General features: G+C 45.3%; 1 protein-coding gene across 1 annotated transcript; it reads left to right on the forward strand.

The window, feature by feature from the left end:
• Positions 1-3,197: 3,197 nt before the first annotated feature.
• On the forward strand, positions 3,198-10,316 carry FDX2 (ferredoxin 2; the record flags this gene model as incomplete). Its single annotated transcript, XM_081315491.1, has 5 exons — positions 3,198-3,318; positions 3,951-3,990; positions 4,972-5,078; positions 6,335-6,422; positions 9,534-10,316. The coding sequence occupies 5 exons, from the start codon at positions 3,198-3,200 to the stop codon at positions 9,688-9,690; spliced, it is 513 nt and encodes a 170-aa protein (XP_081171617.1). The 3' UTR covers positions 9,691-10,316.
• Between the last annotated feature and the right edge of the window lie 10,960 nt (positions 10,317-21,276).

Here is a 21,276-nt window from a genome sequence, read left to right on the forward strand (position 1 = left end):
TAAAAATCTGGCTCTTTGAGCTATCTGGTCTGGACTGAGGGGTTTAATGTTTTTAAATTGTGATTTAATTTTTGCGGCTAGACTTAATTTAATTTTATTTTAATTTTATATTGGATTGTTTTTAAATTTTGCCTTGTAAACTGCCCTGAGTCCTTTGGGAATAGGGCGGTATATAAACCGAATAAATAAATAAATAAATAAATAACCCCTTGTTCCTGCCCCCTTCCCCCCAACGGCAGCCACTTATGCCCCTGTGGGGAGGGGGAAAAAAGACAGCTCAGATAGCCACTCCCTGAAATCTCTCAGGATATATCCATTAGACTGAGGTGGTGGGAATTCAGAGAGAAGGAAATATTAAAAGGGCAGGAAAATATATTTCCTCAAAGGATCTTGAGGCAGGAAAGCATGCCCAGTTTTTCTTAATAGCCCCAGGTCTCCCTTCCCCAAGCATATCCATTAGACTGAGGTGGTGGGAATTCAGAGAGAAGGAAATATTAAAAGGGCAGGAAAATATATTTCCTCAAAGGATCTTGAGGCAGGAAAGCATGCCCAGTTTTTCTTAATAGCCCCAGGTCTCCCTTCCCCAAGCAAGGACCAGATCTATAGAGGGAGCTAGGAGATTAAGAAGACAAAAACCTAAAATCTCCACACCCCATCCAAAGAGTCATCAGCCCAGCCCCAGGAAAGCAGGACATGACCTTTGGACATAATAGGATTAACCCATCACCATCAGCATACCAGAAAGGCACACTCAGACTCAGGTCAAAAGTTCACAACACCGGAAATAGCCTCCAATAGGAATAGGAAATCACTCCAAACAAAAGGCTCAAGAGGGTATAAAAACCCACTCCCTACATGTGCTCAGTCCTTTTTTCTGGCTCACCTCTTCAATAAACTACAACCTTCTTCCTAAAGCAGTCTCCATGTTTATTCCCAGCCTGGATGGAACCATGATTAAGACTTCTTCCAACAATTTGAGCAAATAAAGTACTGAACCCAGGTTGAATGTTGGGCTTAGCCACATTTGCCATCTCAGTGCAGTTAGCATCTTGGTTATTGAAAGAGTATCATACACACACACACATGGGTCCCTCAAACTAGTGATCACAACTATTTTTTTCTTCCAAAAATATTGTATTGATAGAAAATACTGATATAATTTATGATATGATTATAGATACTTTCCTTTTTACAACATGGAATAGAGCTTTCAAACCCCTGACTGCTAGGATCATTTCAATCTTTCTCACATTGCTTTCCCTGCAGTTTCCATTTCACAGCCATCATTTCAGCCAGAAGGATCTCCAAATTGATGCTCTTTCCAAAAAGTCCCTATTAATCAGTTGATAGACAAGCTGGAGAGGAACAATAATCTAAACTAGTAACAAACTATGACTTTTTCAAGAATCTAAATATTTTGTAAATATGGGGCTGAAGACAAACTCAAACCCAGTCCATGATATCACTCTTAGGGACGACCTGCAAATCATGTCCATCCATGCTTCCATGCTTCCAACCCACAAAATCCAATGATCATATTGTAGCTCATTTTTATTTCAGGAACTCTCCACCCACACAAATATGCTCAAACTATATTCAAAATATACACCATACTAGCTAAGTTAAATATAAACATTTGCATTGGCACTTAGGTCTGTGCTAGTATTTAGATAAATAATTTTATTACAGTCACAGACCAGCATTAAAGATAAAAGCATTAAAAATAACAATAGGAAAAAAGACAATATATTACAATTAGCAGTGGATTATCAGTGGGCAGTCAACGTCTGCCTAATTTTGCAGACTGTAAAACAAAATGTAGCCACAGAGAAACTACATTGTAGTGATCTGAAAACATCAGTTGTACATTAAAAAGAATCGGTAATCCCCAGCTATTTTATCAGGTGAGGTGTTATAAAGTGGGTCCATGAATTCTTATATAGAAGATACAGTATAGTATGACATGAGTTGTAGTTTTGATAGCCCCTTATCACAATTTCAGATCATGGGATTTTTTTTATCAGCCCTCCAAAGCTGTTGTGGGAAGTGCATTGCGGCATGCTAATAATGCACTTTGGAGATGGGGGACAGTTATACGATATAAATATCTCTCTTTAAAAGGAGAGATTTGACTGCACGAAAAGCATTCTTAAGATAAGTACACTGATCATGTTGGATTTTCAGATCTTTGATATGTTATTTAAATGCACTAAGTGAACTTTCGTACCCCATCATTAAGAGCCCTTCCCTGGAAAGCGGAGATATTGAAGTTTTTGTGAAATGGTCCTGAACCATACTGATTCATAACTGTCCTCTATAAGGAACGAACTCAAACCTGTAATTTTTAACAAATATGCTACAATTAAGTCCAGGCACCTGTTTTGACTTTAGATAAATTATCTTTCTCCTTAGTATTCCATCTGAGACACAATGAGCTACCTGAAACATAGCTTTTAGGAATTTGGACTGCATCCTGTTCAGAAGGGTTAAAGAGGAGTAAAACCCCAACTGCACACCAAAGAGTAGTTGTTCACAAGCCTTAGCTGAATGTAACTTCAGTTCTGCTGAAATATACTATGCTCCTCTGGACAAATAAAAAGATTGAATTGCTGCCACTGGTTTTGTTTTGAGCATTTTGAATGATAATAGTTTTGATGTGCACTGCATTTAGCAGAGCTGTGAAAAACCATGACCAAATATTTAAAGGATTGAACAGGTTCAATGTTCTGGCCCTTCATCTTCCAGGCATCCCAATTTAGGTCTTTTCGCAAATATGATTTTAGTTTTTTTTACCATAGTTGATTTCAAAGTTTCTTCAGAACAGTAACTAGCCAGAGCGTCCAGGGCTTGTCTAAGTCCAATTTGCATTTGTGATAAAAGTACCATATCATCAGCATACAACAAGGATGCAATATGTGTATTAGCTAATTTTGGAGGATGGTGTTCTTCCTGATCTGGAGAGCGGATGAGAAGTTCGGTGTATTGTGTAGTGTTTAAGCCCCGCTTGTGATGAGTTTACGGTATACAATCTCAGAAAATTAATCCGGTGACTCAATTAAACCAGCTGCGGGAACAGATCTTCACAAACCGTATTTCCTTCCAAGGCAATCCAATAAGACATATTCGCTCCTCCCTCTGCGTTTTGTCGCCCTAGCAACCGACCTCTGACCCCGCCTTGCAGTCACGTGGAATGTGCAATGGCGGCCTCCTGGGGTGTTGGTGGCGGCGTGAGTGTGACCCTGGGCTGGGGGTGGCGTCGGCTCCAGTTGCTTCTCGGAACTGCCGGGCGATTTCCGTTTCGGGGGTTTCGTACTACAGGTGGGGTGGCGACTGCAGCTGGGAGCATTTTTCTCTGGTCTTGAAAAATAGAGGAGGGAAAGATGAGGTTTTGTCCGCCAGGTCTTCGTTTTCTCCTTGTTTTGGGTTTTGAGAGGATTCGGACTTCCACCGAATCAGGAAGGAGAAGCGCGATAATCTTTTCCTTTTCCCCGCCCCAGCCTTCCCTTCCAAATGTTTGTTGTCTCCATTTGACTTTGACTTTACCTTCTCTTCCGTTCGAAAATGTAGATAACTGTTAATTTGTATCTTCTCTACTCTCCACTCCCCCCCCACCCCCGTGATTCCCTTTATTGCTTCCGAGATAACCTGCACCGGTATTATTCTCCCTCTTTGCTGTTTCTGTGATTCTGTGGGATACTTTAGCATCAAAAATGACAATAGTTTAAGGTCATTAATAAGTCTCCGTAGCCCTTATTTAGATTTTGAGTCTCCTTTTCCAATACACTCTCCAATATACTCAGTCCAATTATTGAATATACTCAGTATATTCTCCAAAGCACCTGACGGTGGGACAAAGAAGTAACGGGTGGAAGATCATTAAAGAGAGAAAAATACCTGAAAGGATTTGTATTTTCCTAATTAATAATGGCACTTTATTATTGTTTTTCCAGTGGCTTTTCAAACTGAAGATAAGAGCTGCACAACAGAAGTGTGAGTATTAGGATGTAGACGCCTGAAACTAGAAGAAGTAGTTCAACTGAAGCAGGCACATTTTGTTGCTACTCCAATTTCTTGACATTTTGCTTGCTATTAGAAGGCACAAATAACTTCAAATAGCTCCCCCTTCTGAGTCTGATGTGGAAGCTAAGTTCAGAAAAGTTAACCTGTAGTAGAATATTTTATGAGTACATTTGAAGTAGAGACCAGAACACATTACATTGAAGCGTAAATTGGATTAATGACAACAGTGGCAGCAAAAATAGGCTTGAGCAGTGGGGTTACAGTCCCCTTGACTTATGAAAATGAAATATACATGTATTTGCAATTAGGTATCACATTGTATATTATTTAGGTTTAATACATTGGTATAACACATTATGTACCTAGTGAAATCAGTAAGGCCATTAAAGTGTAGCTTTACACTGAGGTAATGGGTCAAGACTACATTTTGGGTTTTAAATGAACAAAGGCATTCTATGAACATAGTTCCTTTCTAAGGAGTTATTTTTATTGCTTCCCCACAGCTCTGCTCGCCTCCCAATATCTTCACAGATTAATGTCCTTTGAATATTCTAAAACTGCACTATCTAAGCTGATAGTGCAGTTTTCCTTAAAAGGCATTTTGCAATGAAGTAGTTTCCCAGTTTGACCCTATATAGCTAAGAGTCACCCTATATGTGCTTTGTTTTCTCTAGGAAGGTTTATTTGAATTAGGAGATTTAACGTGGCCCTATAAAATTTCATAGTAACCTTCTGCATATCTTCCCCATATGTGTTAGGATTGTAGCACTCAAAATTCTCATCCAGCATAGGGTGAATGAGGATGGGCAAGACTCTTGTAGATATTTGCAATTCTATATAAAAACAGAAATTGCCAGAAAATATTCAGTTGTGCTTGTAGCATTTGAGCATATGATATATACTGGAGGGCCCTGAACTGAGAGCATTTCCATATTGTTTCTTCTGTCTCAGAGTCAATGTAGTGTTCATAGATCGTTGTGGGCAAAAAATCCCAGTGCAAGGCAAAGTTGGGGATGATGTGCTGCGCTTGGCTCAGAGAAATGGCATTGAACTAGAAGGTATGTCATAAATATCTATATAATGCATCTGGATCAGACCAGAGACCAATTTAAGCCAGCATCCTGTTTCCAACATTGGGTCATATGCTCTGGGAAACCCACACCACAAGCAGGATATGAATACAATTTAGTTATTTGATTTACACATCTGCACATCTCATAAGTGACTCTTGTGGCTTACATTAATATAAATAAACCAAATAAAATATATAATATAAAGTAAAAATGCAAAGCAGCTGAGCAACTTAAAATAATCATCAGTAAAGTGAAGAGATGGGCACTATCTGTTCTGTGATCCTAGATCAGGCACAAAACCATGTGGAAATGATTGAAGCCTGGGAAATGGGGCCCTTTTCAGTTAACAGGAGTGCTGATTTATCACCAGCTTATCAAATACTTAGGAGCTGAGGGGTTGGCAGCCGAAGTAAACAACAGCCAATCGCCAGTCATCAACACACCAGTCAGCCAATAGGAAGGCACCACATAAACATGACTCACAGAACAGCCCAAAGCACCTATTCCTATAGAGAGAAATTCCCTGAAGATGGGCTCCAGCATAAGTCCAAAAGCTCGGAAGAGTAAATCTGTGGTCCCAGTGACCCAAATTCGATCTCACAAAACCATATCTTTGGGGCCTTGCAATAGCCCTGCCCCAAAGGTTTTTAGCACTTAGTATGTAGTATACTGTCTCTAAATTGGAGGTTCTATTTATAGCCTGATAGCAGCATAGAAGCAATTTTCCAAATAACATTGTTTCAAAGAAGATTAAAAATTAAAGCTGTCCAATGACAGATTGTAACTTTAAAAGATCACTCATAGAAAAATTTCAGCTTACAATTACTTAGTTTGTACAGAAAAAGTAAAAGCTTAAATAGCAACACTACCCCTTCCCCACATTCCTAATTTTCTGGGGTAGATTTGTTTACCTAAGTGCCTTGAGCTTGCCAAACAGGATTTGTCCAGGTTTTTTTTTATAGATTCCAACCGTTAATCATGACCCAGAGACAATACTGCTTCTTTATGTAATCTAGCTCTGGTAACTAACTTCTGCTTTCATTTAAAAAACAAAAAACGTTTTCCTCTCCAGGAAGAAAAAGGTTAGGAAGATCTGCCTGTTGTATATGCCTGGAGAAAAAAAATTCTGAATGACAACATTTAAACCTAGACAGTGGTTTTCTGTTGTGCTGCTGCTTGACAGAAGAATAATTTGAGGTCAGGGAAGCTGGACTGAATAAATCTATCTTTTACCTCTTCAGGTGCTTGTGAAGCTTCCTTAGCCTGCTCTACCTGTCATGTTTATGTAAGCTATGATTTTGTGGATAAGCTTCCAATGCCTGATGAACGGTAAGAGTTACTTTAGCTTTCTTCTTATAGAAGCTGTGGCTGACCTTTAGACTGTCAGTAAGCTAACATTTCCTGATTTGGGCTTTATGCTGATGCTTTTTCCAAGCCCTTTCGAGCAAAACGACTGGGCATGTTCCAGCTCTTCTGGGATGAATAATTTGGGTGGAGTTATCCCACTGTAAAGAGGCATCCTTTGTTTTTACTTTGGAAAGACCCCATGACAGCTCTGTAGTTTTTCTGTCTCCTTCTGAGTAGGATAATAGTAAAAGCCATCACTAAAAGCTAAGCAATATCCCAGTGGGGGAAAAAGTACTTATATTCTAATACAGGGGTGTCAAACTCAATTTCATTGAGGGCTGCATCAGCATTGCGGTTGCCCTCAGGGGGCTGGATAGGTGTGGCCAGTGTGGGCGCAGCCTACTGGGTGGTCGTAGCTGGAGTGCATGTGGCCTACTGAGTGGGCATGGCCAGCTCTACATCATTCGCGTCAAGGGTACCTATGGGGGCCTGGGCAGGAGTGGGACAGATCTGAGGGTCTCTGGCAGAAGGAGATGGGGCAAGTGCCAAGGCATGGTCCACTGGAGGAGCCTCACTGTTCCTCTCAGGACATGCTGGGGGGGGGGCTGGACGGTGGCGTAGAGGTCAAATGCCCAGCCCAGCCCTCAAGCACCTGCATCACTAAGCCCAGCCCCACTTCCCCAAGGGGGCACCTAGCTGCACTTACCCCCTCAAGGCTGCTGCTGCTGTGCTTGCTCTCCTTAGCCAGGTTGCTTATGATGGGTACGAGAGCAAAATCAAGAGGGAGTCCCACTCCCTCTCCATGTGAGGAGACCTGGCTTTGTATCCAAAGCTTCCTTAGCAATAGGATGGGAGACCCCCCAGGATAGGCCAGGAGGAGGGGGCAAGGGGATGGTGAAAGGGCAGCAGGGAAGGACTAAGGCAGGACTTCCCTCAGACCCTCCCTCTCCTTCCTTTCCTTCCTTCCTTTCCTTCCTTCCTTCCTTCCTTCCTTCCTTCCTTCCTTCCTTCCTTCCTTCCTTCCTTCCTTCCTTCCTTCCTTCCTTCCTGAGTGGTGGGAAAATATTTGCGATAAGGGGGGAAAACAGGCAAGAAACGCAGCTGGGGAAGTGTCATCCTTCGTGAGGAATGAAGAAATGCACCATTGCCTGGAAGTGGCCAGCACATGGCCCTCGCCTACTTCACGTATCTGGCTTGGTGGCCTCTTGAGGGAGGGGATGCCATGAGCAGCATGAGAGTCGATGTTACCTGCGCAATGCTGCCCAGCCCCCAGCCTGTCCAGTTTTGGCAGGTAGCAGGGTGCTCTCCTCACAGTGCTGTGAGGCTGAGCCGGGTGGCATGAATCTGCCCGAAGTAGGGAGTGCCATGTGCTGGCCACTTCCAGGCAATGGTGCATTTCTTCATTCCTCACAAAAGGTGATACCTCCCCAGCGCGCCCAGTGGGCGGGGCCGACGCGGCAGGGACTGGTCCCTCGCTGTTTCCTGACGGACTTGTGGAGCTAAGACTGAATGCGTTTCACCATAGATGGCCACCACAAAATTGTACATTGGCTCCCGGCCAGCCTAGGCCAGGGCCAAGGCAGCGGGGGCCGTTCCCTCACTGTTTCCAGGATGGGTTCGGGGGCCACATGAAACCACTTCGCAGGCCAGATCTGGCCCCCGGGCCTTGTGTTTGACATGTCTGTTCTAATAGCACAATGCACATGTAGTATACATAGCGAGGGCTTATTCTTTTTCTTAAGGTTGCTTTTTACCTGTAACAAAGGACAATTTTAGTATTTAAGTGCATAACCCTCATTCAAGATTGAAAAATTCTCATCAGTTGCACTGATAATTTGCAGTATGTGTTGAAGCTTTACCAAGAGAAATTTCCCTAGACCAGGGGTGTCAAAGTGCTGGCCCGTGGGCTGGTTGCATCATGCGGAGGCCGCGCCCACTCCAGCTCCATCAATGTGAAAAATGTCATGATACGTGATGACATGTCATGTGACATGGTGAGTTTGACACCCGTGCCCTAGGCCATTTGTGTGCTGAGTCAATTTGATATTATAACATATATATCTCTATCGTGTGGAGATGTGATAAGAATTTAGCACGTAGAGCTCCAGATACAGGAGAGAGCATGTTGCTTGATTGCAAAGTATATACATCTCAGCATACGTCTGATATTTAGAACCTTGATTTGACAGAACAGCTTATTGAGACCTTACAACAGCTTGTCATATTTTCTTCTGGGCACTAATAAATACTTGACCAGCAGAACTGCTAAATTTTGAGTCAACGCTGTTTAGCTAAAAACCTGAAAAGTTACATAGAATGGTCTCAAGCAACAGTGATACACTAATCTGAATATACTTTGTTTTGTACTTTGGTATATTTATACTTAAATGGACTCCAGAAGATGGTAGAGGACAGGAAAGCCTGGAGGAACATTGTCCATAGGGTCGCGATGGGTCGGACACGACTTCGCAACTAACAACAACAACAACAATAACAAATATTTATACTTATTTTCTTTTGTTTGGTTGAGGCAGTGTGATGTTTTAATAGGGTCAGCCGAGTGATCAATAAATTAGCTAACACATAATTCACAGATAACGTTAGAAAGGCATTTGAGTTTTAGGTAACAATTGAGTGTTGGAATCTCAAAATCTCCAAAAGATGCTGAATATACTAAATTTTGTTCTATAAGGAAATTTTTAAAAAATTATGAAAGACAGAAAGCATTTGTAAAGTCTACAGTGATGTATGCACTGGAATAAATATTTAAAACCTGTATATATTTATACGGAGCAAGTCAGTTTGGTGTAATTGTTAAGATACCAGACTAGAAACTGGGAGATCACGAAGTTCTAGTCCCAACTCAGGCACAAGCCAGCCTCTCTCAGCCTAGGAAACAGGCAGTGGCAAACCGTTTCTGAAATCTTGAGAAGACATACTTTTATGTCGTTAATATTTTGATCTTCTTACTTTTCTTTTTCATCTTTCTTTTTTCAGGTTTTTAAAATAGTTATCTCTCAGGAATGTTTTTAAGTGCAAACTCAGGATGTTAATGGCTATTATAAATAACTCCTGACGTTCTTCTCCACCTAGGGAGGAAGATATGTTGGATATGGCACCGCTACTTCAGGAGAACTCTCGACTGGGCTGCCAAATTATCCTTAGCAAAGAACTGGAAGGAGCACAGTTCACCCTTCCCAAAATCACCAGGAACTTTTACGTGGATGGGCATGTCCCCAAACCTCATTGAGAACTACAGAGTCCATGGCTGGATCTGTCTGCATTGTTAAGCTGGTAAAAGGCTGCAGAGAGCACGGTGGGGTTGTGGCCAATGCTGGAAACATTTAAAGAAAAGGTAAAGGAGGAAATGGCTCAAAGAGTAAGAAGATGGGTCTGGGGAAGGAACTGAGTGACATGAGTGAAGTTCAAGCATTTGGCAACTATCTCATCTGACTGTGCTTTCTTCGGAAACCCAAAGCTGGATTAAGCTTAGCCCCATCCATGACTCATCCCAGCACAGAGAGGGGCTGTGAGAAGGATCAGTTCCTCACCTAACAGTTCTTCCCTCACATCCTTGGAGAAAACCAAAACGTTTCACGGAGAGGCAAGGCGTTCCTGTGCAGTAGCCACTGTGTTTTAGCAGAGGAATACAAGGTTTTATGTATTGTTAATTGCCTCAAAAAGGAAAACAATATAATTCCCATAAGCACATTCTTTATACACTTTAAAGTTTATTTGTTTTCTCTTGTTCTTCCAGCACTGTTTGGAGCTATACTGGCACTTCTTGTCTGCGTTAAACCATCAAGCACTATATTGAATATTTGGTTATCTGTATAACCAAAAAAACCCACAAAAAATGGCTTCTTCCAGTAAAGGCTTCTGCTAATGTTTTTGAATTCATTCTCCTTACACATGAACAAACATATTTGGAATGATGTGTGTACATGGGGCATGGGCTGGGCAGCAATTTAGATTCAGCTTTCAAAGGTGCTTGGAAGAGTTTAGGAGCTCAACTGTAGCACCTTTGCAATACCTTTAAGTGGTTATGTCTTTTTTCTTGGAATTGCACAGCCACTTAGAAGTGTTGTAGACAGAGCTCTGAAGCAGATTTTTGGATGCTTTTCCAGTATCGGAGTCAATATTTCTTCAAAATTCAAGTTTTGCTTCCATAGACTTTCACAGAGAATACCTTTTCTGTGCTATTCCGAACTTTGTAGATATAGACACATCACAGGATCTGAATAGTTTTCCAAAGACTTCATGGCGGTTCTGTAAGTTATTCTGCAGCTTGTTCATTTACTGATGGTTGATTGTAAAAGGTAAAAGCTCCCTATCACTTCAGTATCTTTACTGTCAGTTATAAGGCTGTCTGTTGTACTTATTGCCATTAGTTTGGTCCTCTTTACCTTTAATTTTACTATCATTTTTTATTATGCTCTGTGACATTATTAGGGCTTGTGGATCCTTTGCGTTTTCAGTTATCAAAGTAGTGTCGTCTGCATAATTACAGGGCATGCAGCATACCATTATATTTTTAGGGGAAAAACCCACGTTTTCAGAAAAATCAGTATTTGTATGTAGATAATGTCTTTGTATTGTCTAGAACAGGGGTGTCAAACTGCCGGCCCACAGGTTGGACGCATCATCCAGAAGCTGCACCCACCCCATTGCCGGCAATGGCAAAACTGTCCCGATACGTTGCATGACATCACGTGACATCATGAGTTTGACATGTCTGGTCTAGAAGATACTATTTTCAGTGCAGTGAAAATACGTTTTTCCCCACAACCACTAGATTGGCTCAACATTAGTATAAATGATGGGTTTGCTTTTGTTTATTTAGTTGGAAGAAGTTTAATCTGTAATTCAGATAAGATTTATACTGTTAAATTGGTTTGAGCAACCTATGCTCCTCCAAACATTGATTACAACACTTTTAATCTCTGAACAGTATCCATGCTGATTAAGATTGGTTGGAACTAAACAAACAGGATACATGTTTCCCAATCTTACTACAGGTAGTCCTCTACTTACAACGGTTCATTTAGTGACCATTCAAAGTTACAACAGCATGAAAAAAGTGACTTATGACTGCTTTTCACATGACCATTGCAGCATCCCCATGGTCACACGATCAGAATTCAAATGCTTGGGAACTGACTCACATTTATAATAGCTGCAGTGTCCCAAGGTCATGGGATCATCTTTTGCAACCTTCTGATAAGCAAAGTCAATGGGCAAGCCAGTGTTGTGACTCAGGGCCAGCCTGTGGGTCCGACAGCCGGCTCCGATGTATCGGATGACTCAGATGAGGGGGAGGAGGGAAACGAACCGGCTGATGACGGTTTGGAGGCTTTGCAGAGCCCTCAGCCGGGGACCTCTTCTCAGCTGCGTGAGCCCGAGAGTGCGGAGGAAGATGACCCACAGCTGGCCCTGTTCAAGGACGCCCGACGCAGGAGGCAGTCGAGCAGGAACAAACAAAGAAAGGCTGCGGGACTCCTCGGGAGGAGGCACAGGGAGACCACGCCCTGAGCTCTCTATAAAAGGAGTGTTTGGGGAGGGGCTGGTTGCTGAAAGCAACTTTTCCGCTTGAGAAGACAAGCTCTAGTGTTTTTGTTAACTGCGTAATAAATCTTGGCAGATGCCTTTTAGCCTTGGACGCTCTCCAGTCTCTTCTTTCTGAATAGGGGTTTGCCTTATTACAAGGCCAGAAGAGGGCTGGTTCAGAACAGTTTGCTTTCAGCCACCCACCCCTTATTACTACGATGGAGCAGCTTCTTGCCGAGAATGCCCAGCTCACCCAGCAACTCACTTTGCTGGCAGCTCAGGTGGCTCAACTGCAAGCTCAGGTACCTGCTGCACCCCCACTAAGGAGGAAATGTCAGATAGCTATGCCGGATAAATTTGCTGGTAAGCCAGAACTGTTTCCTGCCTTCCTGGGACAATGCCAGCTTTTTATCAGCGTGAGAGCAGCTGATTTCCCCACTGACCGAGATAAGGTGGGATTTGTGTTGAGCCTTCTGTCGGGAGATGCAGCTCGTTGGGGCACGCCTCTGTTGGCACAGCCTAGCCCTTTGTTGGATAACTTTGGGGGGTTTTGTGACCATATGCGCCTCATGTACGAGGACCCGATTAAGGCGCAGACTGCCACCCGACGCCTGAAAGCTTTGAGGCAGGGTCAGCGCCCTCTACAGGCCTATATCAGCGATTTCCGGCTGCTTAGCCAGGATTCCGCCTGGAATGAGGCTGCGCTCGTGGATGCCTTTCAGGATGGCTTGTCAGAGGAGATGTTGGATGAGCTGGCCCGCGTGGATCGATGCCCGGCTGCAGCAGCGAAAGAGTCGCCGTGCCACCCCACAGACCCCTGCCGCCCCTGTTGTGCGTGATCCCCCAGTCCAGAGGGAGGAGCCAATGGAGCTGGGTGCCGCCAGGTCCCGTCTATCGGTGACGGAAATGGACAGACGACGATCGGGGGGGTTGTGTTTTTACTGTGGGGACCCTGGACATTTGGCTGCTTCTTGTCCAAAGAAGCGTCAGCGGGCATCAGTGACCAAGCCGGCCCCGAGAAAGTCCCCTGCTTTGCTGTCGGGAAACGGCCCGAGCCCGATCTAGACGGTGTGATAGATCGGACGACCCACCACGACCACGTCGAGCGACGCCATTCCGACGGTGCCTGTGAACCTCCACGGCATTTGATTTTGGAGGCACGACTGATCCTTCCTGGCAAGCCAGAGGGGATTCCGGTCCATGCCTTAATTGACTCTGGGGCTACCACTAACTTTATGGACTCGGCCTTCGTGGCCAAATGGGCTGTTCCCCAGTGTCCGGTGGATCCGCCCATGCTAGTGGAGACTATCGATGGTCGAGTGCTCCTGTCCGGGCCTATTACGGCCGCCACGCAACCAGTGAGTATGGCCATCAGTTCCCATGTGGAGGCCATTCAGTTCTACGTCACTTCGGATCTGCACTTCCCCGTGGTCTTGGGACTGGCGTGGCTCCGGGCGCATGATCCACAGATCTATTGGTCTCAGAACTTGGTCACCTTCCCAAGTTTGCAGTGCGTGGACCACACCCGCCATATCTGTGCTGGCCAGGTGGAGGGTTCCTCAGGGGTTTCCTTGCCTCCCGAACTGTCCGACTTTGCTGACGTGTTCAGCGAGTCAGAGGCGGACCAATTACCCCCGCACAGGCCCTATGACTGTTCCATTGATCTAGTCCCTGATGCGCCTCTCCCAGTGGGGCGTTTGTACTCCATGTCGGAGCCCGAGTTGGCTGCATTGCGAGACTTCCTGACAAAGAATTTGGCTCGTGGTTTCATCCGGCCCTCGTCCTCGCCAGTGTCTGCGCCCGTGCTCTTCGTCAAAAAGAAGTCGGGCGAGTTACGGCTCTGCTGTGACTACCGGAAACTCAACGCCATCACGGTGCGCAACCGCTACCCGCTGCCCCTCATCCCCGAGCTCTTGGACCGACTCCGGGAGGCTAAGATCTTCACGAAACTGGACCTGCGTGGAGCTTACAACCTCGTCAGGGTTCGGCCGGGTGATGAGTGGAAGACGGCGTTTGGTACTCGCTATGGACATTTCGAGTACACGGTGATGCCGTTTGGCCTGACCAACGCCCCCGCTGTGTTTCAGCATTTTATGAACGACATCTTTCGAGATCTGTTGGACCAGTTTGTCGTGATTTACCTGGACGACATCCTGATTTACTCCCCGTCGCGTGAAGCGCATCATCAGCATCTCCGTCAGGTCCTGCAGCGCCTCCGGAAACATCGGCTGTTTGCCAAGTTGGAGAAGTGCCAGTTCTACCAGGTGACCATCGATTTCCTGGGTCACCGCATTTCTCCTGAGGGCATCGCCATGGAACCGAGTAAAGTTGAGTCGTTGCAGAGTTGGCAACCCCCGCGTCGCGTGAAGGATGTTCAGCGACTTCTTGGATTTGCCAACTACTATCGAACATTCATCCCTGGCTTTGCTGCCTTGACAGCCCCCCTTACCCGGCTCCTGCAGAAGAAGACTCGGTTCCAGTGGAACGCCCCCGAACAACAGGCGTTCCAAGCTTTGAAGGACGCCTTCATGAAGGAGCCCATCTTGAAGCATCCTGACCCGCAACGGCCGTTTGTCGTGGAGGCGGACGCCTCCGACATTGCCATTGGGGCCGTGTTACTCCAGGCAGCGACGCCCAGCGGTACCCTTTTCCCTTGCGCGTATCACTCTCGGAAATTGAACCCCTCGGAGCGCAACTATACCATCTGGGAGAAGGAGCTGCTGGCCATCAAGGCGGCGTTCGAGGCTTGGAGGCATCATCTGGAGGGGGCGCGGCATCAAATCGAGGTCCGGACGGACCACAAGAATCTGGAAAGCCTGCAGACCGCTCGGAATTTGAACCAACGCCAGATCCGGTGGTCCCTCTTCTTTGCGAGGTTTGACTTCCGGGTGCGGTACATACCAAGCGGGCACAACCAGAGAGCGGATGCTCTGTCCAGGAAGCCCGAGTACACCCGAGTGGAAGACAAGCTTCCGCCCAGGACAGTGATCCCCGTCGAGTCTTTTGCTGCGGTGCGGGAGCCGGTGGATATACGGGCTCGGATCCGGGAGGCGCAGCAGCAGGAGGCGTGGGTGGCTCAGCGGAAGGAAGAGGTGGGGCCAGATTCGCCTTGGTCGGTCACGGATGGACTCCTGTATTATCGTGACCGGCTCTATGTTCCAGGAGGGCCACTCAGGGGACTCGTCCTCAGCCAATGTCATGATAACCCGGCTGCGGGGCATTTTGGCCTGTTCAAGACTCTGAACCTGGTCTCCCGTACCTTCTGGTGGCCCCGAGTCCGACACGATGTCCAGTCTTATGTCACCTCCTGCGTCCCATGCAGGCAGGCCAAGTCAGCGACAGGGGCCCCGCCTGGTTTACTGCAGCCTTTGCCAACGCCCAAGAGACCCTGGGGGGCTGTGTCCATGGACTTTCTGACGGATCTACCCCCATCCTCCGGCTTCACGACAGTGTTTGTGGTGGTGGACATGTTGACCAAGATGGCGCACTTCATCCCCTGTCGCGGCTTACCGTCAGCTCGCGCCACTAGTCGCATGTTCATCCAACAGGTGTTCCGGCTGCACGGCCTTCCCGATAGGGTCGTCTCCGATAGGGGGGCCCAGTTTACAGCCTGCTTCTGGCAGGAGTTGATGCGGGCGTTGGACATTAAGGTTTGCCTCTCGTCCGCGCATCATCCTCAGACCGACGGGGGTACCGAGAAGGTCATCGGCATCTTAGAGCAGTATCTGCGCTGCTATGTTAACCTGCAGCAGGACAATTGGGTGGACTATTTGGCCATAGCCGAGTTTGCCTTTAACAACTCGCAGCACACCTCCACGCAGATGACACCGTTCTTGGCCAACGTGGGTTATCACCCCAGGTTTTTGCCCCTTTCTCCCGTGGACTCACCGGAGCCGGCAGCGAACGAATTCATGGCGGAATTACAGGCGATCCATCGGTTGGTGCGACGGCAGCTGGAGAAGGCCAAGGCCGACTACAAGAGGTTCGCCGATCGGTCGAGAAGGGATACGCCTCCATTATCGGTGGGGGATCGGGTCTGGCTGTCCACCAGGAACCTACCATCCACTCGGCCGGCGAGGAAGCTGGACCACCGTTACCTTGGACCGTTCCCAGTCGAGGCCGTCATCAACCCGGTCGCCTATCGTTTAACTCTGCCACGTTCCCTGCGCGTGCACCCCGTCTTCCATCGGTCCTTGTTGGTCCCCGAACAACCGGCTTGTCCACTTCGCCAAGCGGAACCTCCCCCATCAGGACCTGGTGATGGCGACAGCACCCCCGAGTACGAGGTCGCCAGCATCAGGGATTCCCGCTGGCTGAAAGGTCGCTTCCAGTACCTGATCGAGTGGAAAGGGTACGGGCCGGAGGACTTCACATGGGAAGACGCGACCGCCGTTCATGCCCCTGCGTTGGTGACTGCTTTTCACGAACAGTTCCCATCCCGACCGCATCCAGATCGGCAGACCCGGGGGAAGGGCCCTGCGGTGCGGGATAGTGTTGTGACTCAGGGCCAGCCTGTGGGTCCGACAGCCGGCTCCGATGTATCGGATGACTCAGATGAGGGGGAGGAGGGAAACGAACCGGCTGATGACGGTTTGGAGGCTTTGCAGAGCCCTCAGCCGGGGACCTCTTCTCAGCTGCGTGAGCCCGAGAGTGCGGAGGAAGATGACCCACAGCTGGCCCTGTTCAAGGACGCCCGACGCAGGAGGCAGTCGAGCAGGAACAAACAAAGAAAGGCTGCGGGACTCCTCGGGAGGAGGCACAGGGAGACCACGCCCTGAGCTCTCTATAAAAGGAGTGTTTGGGGAGGGGCTGGTTGCTGAAAGCAACTTTTCCGCTTGAGAAGACAAGCTCTAGTGTTTTTGTTAACTGCGTAATAAATCTTGGCAGATGCCTTTTAGCCTTGGACGCTCTCCAGTCTCTTCTTTCTGAATAGGGGTTTGCCTTATTACAAGGCCAGAAGAGGGCTGGTTCAGAACAGCCAGGTTCACTTAACAGCGAAGTTACTAACTTAAGTATTACAGTGATTGACTTAACTACTGTGACAAGAAATGTCATAAAATGGGGCAAAATTCATTTAGCAAATGTCTCGGCAACAAAAAATTGGGGTCAGTGGCGGTCGTAGCTCTTTCTGATACAATGGAACCTTTTTTTCAGCAAAACCATTTTTTTCCATTTTATGCACAATCTATGAACCTTCATAGATCGTATTTAGGTTTCTCTTTGATATGCAGCTAAAAAGTTCATACAGTAAATATCTAAAAAATGGAAAAAAATGTATACAATATGAAGAGTATACAGTGATGCTTGAAAACCTTTGAACCTTTTTGAATTTTTCAGTACTTTTGCAAAAGATCATAAAATGTGATCTCTTTACAGAAGTCCTAAAAATACATAAAAAGAACCTAATTAAACAAATGAATCAAAACATTATACTTAGCCATTGATGTACTGAGGAAAAATATCAGCCACACGTTTGTGTGTGGCAAAACTATGAGCTGTGTGTTTTGGGGTTATTGTCTTGCTGCATGACTCACTTTCTCTTGAGCTTCAGTTTATATTTATTTTATTTTTATTTTTATTTATTTTTATTACATTTATATCCCGCCCTTCTCCGAAGACTCAGGGCGGCTTACAAGCTTAGCAGTAGCCTTCATTCTATGTATATGCCTGCTTGTTAGGGCTTTCACACACACCCCAAACGACATTATTACAAAGTCAGCTTATTGCCCCCAACAATCTGGGTCCTCATTTTACCTACCTCGGAAGGATGGAAGGCTGAGTCAACCTTGAGCCTGGTGGGACTCGAACCTGCACTAATTGCAGGCAGCTGGTGTTACTTAAGGAGGCATCAGCCCACTGCTCCACCAAGGCTCTTTTTGCGACCTTCTTATAGACGGATACTCTGACGTGTTTGTAGAATTTGCTGATGTAAGTCAGAATACACAGTTCCATCAGTGAGGACAAGCTGTCTTGGTCCAGAGGTAGCAAAGCAAACCCAAACCATGGTATTGGTTTCACAAGTAGGGCAAAGGTCTTATGCTGGAACACAGTTTTTACCCTTTGCCAAAAAAGGTTTTTCGTTTTTCTTTTGGTCTCATCTACCCACAGAGCACATCTCAATAGGTTTCTGACTTATGTGCATGACCTTTCACCAACTGTAACTGGGCAGCAATCTTTTTCCTTGCAACTCTGGCATATACATCATTGTTGTTCAGTGTTCTCCTAATGGTAGTTTCATGATCACGAATATTTGCCAGTACAAGATAGGCCTTTAGTTCCTAGGATTCTTTGAGTTCCTGAATTTTTTGAGACCTCCCAATGTTACACATCTTGCCTTTCGTGTGATCTTGATTGGTTAACCACTCCTAGGGAGGTTAACAGCACTGAATTGCTTCCATCTGTAACCAATCTGTCTGATAATGGAGTGGTAGAACCCAAGATCTTTGGAAATAGTTTTGTAACCTTTTCCAAAATGGTGAGTATCTCTTTTCGAGATCTTCAGAAATCTTTATTTGAGCTGTGACATATTTCCATATACCTGTGTGGTGAAGATTAGACTTTGCTAATGAAGACCCACAATTCTCTTCTTTAAATAAGGCAGGACTTCTCACATTCACACCCAATTATCCCTTTGATTGAAACATCTGGCTCTGATTTCCACTTCAAATGAATTGATAATCCACAAAAATATGTAGATTCAAATTATTTTCCTCAATAAATTACAAAAACATTTGTTCTTTATTGAGGAAAATAATTTGAAGCTACATAGGTTCCCTTTGCAAAATATTTTTTAACTTACAACTACAGTTGGGATCAGAATATGGATTGCAAAACAAGGTGGTTAATTACCTCCAATTTTATGACTTTTGCCACAATTGTTAAGCAAATCACATGAGTGTCAAGCAAATCCAGCTTCCCCCACTAACTTCATCAGAAGGCAGCTGGGGAGGTCACAAATAGTGACCTTGCAACACTGTAGCCATCATAATATCAGCTTGCCTTCAGCCGTTGTAGGTGCTTCATCACTGGAGGCTTTTAAGAAGAGACTGCGATGGCATATAGGATCTCCTGCTTGAACAGGAGGTTGGAGTAGAACAGAGGTCCCTAACCTTTTGGGCACCAGGGACCGGTTCCGTGGAAAGAGGTTTTTCCGAGGACTGGAGAGGGTGTGGTTTCGTGTGCTGCCTGCATCCCATGGATGGGGCTTTGCTTGTTTGTGTGGACCGGTTGCTGGCATGCTGCGGCCTGGTACCGGTCCACGGACCAGAGGTTGGGGACCGCTGGACTAGAAGACCTCTAAGATCCTTTCCAGCTCTATTCAGATTGATAGATTTAATACATGCTATTTGCCAAATGCCTGAATTTTGATCATGTGACTATGGGGATGCTGTGACAGTTGTAAGTGTGAGGACCAGTCATAAGTCATTTTCAGTGGAGCTGTAATTTCAAAGTCACTTAAACAAATGGTTGAAAATATGTATCTAGTTTTAAGACTTGGATCAAAGAACAGATTATGTCTTGGGTCATATTTATGTAGAAATAATGAAAATTCAAAAAGCTTCACAAACTTAAGCCCCACTGTAAATGTGTGATGTGTCCACAAAAACCCCAGAAGAGTGGAATGTATTCACACCTGTGCAGTTTACAATATACCTGTGTGGTTGTTATAACTTCAACTTTTCTCCTTCAGAACTGTGCTTAAAAATGTTGCGCCGTCCAGATACCAGCTCTCACTCCCACAATACAATGAATAAGAAAAGTGCTTCATGATAGGTAGATTTAATAGTTCAGCTATAATTCATCTAAAAGTGACATTTTGATCAAGATCATTTGAGAGAACCAATGCTAAAAGTATTTTTCAAAGGAAACTCTTTGGGACTCAAGGAAGTCAATTCTATCATTTATTTCCATCGGTGTTTTTATGAGAATCCAGTAATCCAAAGAGATTCACTACCAGGTAAGATCTGAGACCACGAATAGCTTTTCTTTCCCTCCCACCCCTTTAAAAAGAATTTGGGGCAGGGTAATTTGTATCCCATTTTTATTTTTACAAATAACTAAAGGTGGTGAACTTATCCAATGCACCTTCCTATTTTTTCTACAATAACAACCCTGTGAGGTAGATTAGGCTGAGTGTGTGTGACCCAGCTGGCTTTCATGGCTAAGGTGGGACTTGAACTCCTGATCCCCTGCTCTCTATCCTGGTGCATTAACCACTAGACTAAATTACTGATTCCCCCAATCTCTGGAAATTTTCAAAATTGACATACAATCCTTAGATTTGGAAGGGTTTATGTTAGGTCAACATCAGAAAAGTTTCCTTTGGGCTAATTAACTATAGTTAATTATCAATTATAGTTAATTAGGCTAAAGTTTTACTGCTAAATAATCCTGCCCGAAATGAGCAGTTTAAAGCTTGAGGATTGTCAAAAATGTGTTATCCCAACCTCCTTTTTTGTAGCCCTGCTATACCAGTAAGATTTCACATTAAACACAGCTGCTTCTCCAGTAAGCTTAATGCACCTATTTATGTAGGAAATTTATATGGCTGCCCAATTTACTTATGGTTATGGTCAGTTTACAGGAATATTTTTAATGAGATATATTTCAAAGAGGTCTTGTTCATAATTTTTAGGTGGCTGGATGTACAATGCCATACAGAAGCAGTTGGATTCAAGTGACTAGTTCCAGCCCACTTTGTTGAACAGTATTTTCAATCATAGCCAGTTGGGTGGCTCTTCAAAGCTGACCTCTAAATCAAAGCAAGTAGGGAGGTCTCTCCAGTTTTTCAAAGATACATAATCTCTGAACAGGGAGGCTCCACTTAACTCCAAATGAAGCCTCTTACCCTAATTAGCTTCTCGAATTCATCCTCCTCGGGTTTTTTAGAAAAGAAAATTGGTCATGGCAGACTCTAGCAAGGCACCCAATATATTACTCTACAGAAGATGCCCTGACTTAGACACAGTAACAAATCCTATTTTGGGTCCAGTCTACGTTTGGTGGATAGACTTGACCTTGTAAACGTTTCGAGCCGAGCTCCAGTCTCGAGCTCTTCTCCACTTATGACCGACGTCGCCTAAAACTAGTTGTCGGGAGGCGAGCCGAATCTCCTTTTACCGCTGCCGGCCCTGTGCTCCCAGGTGTGTCCAATTTAGCCCCTTCGTTGAAAAGTTGACTCCTGCGCCTTTGAAGGAGGCGATCGGCGTCAAGTTTACCCTCCGGGCTGTCGGTCATGGAGGGGGAGCTTTTCTTGGAAGGGCAACCCCCGGACTTTTCCGTCTTGCAG

The sequence above is a fragment of the Vipera berus genome (assembly GCF_964194415.1).
Source record: "Vipera berus genome assembly, chromosome: 2".
Classification (NCBI taxonomy): Eukaryota; Metazoa; Chordata; class Lepidosauria; order Squamata; family Viperidae; genus Vipera; species Vipera berus.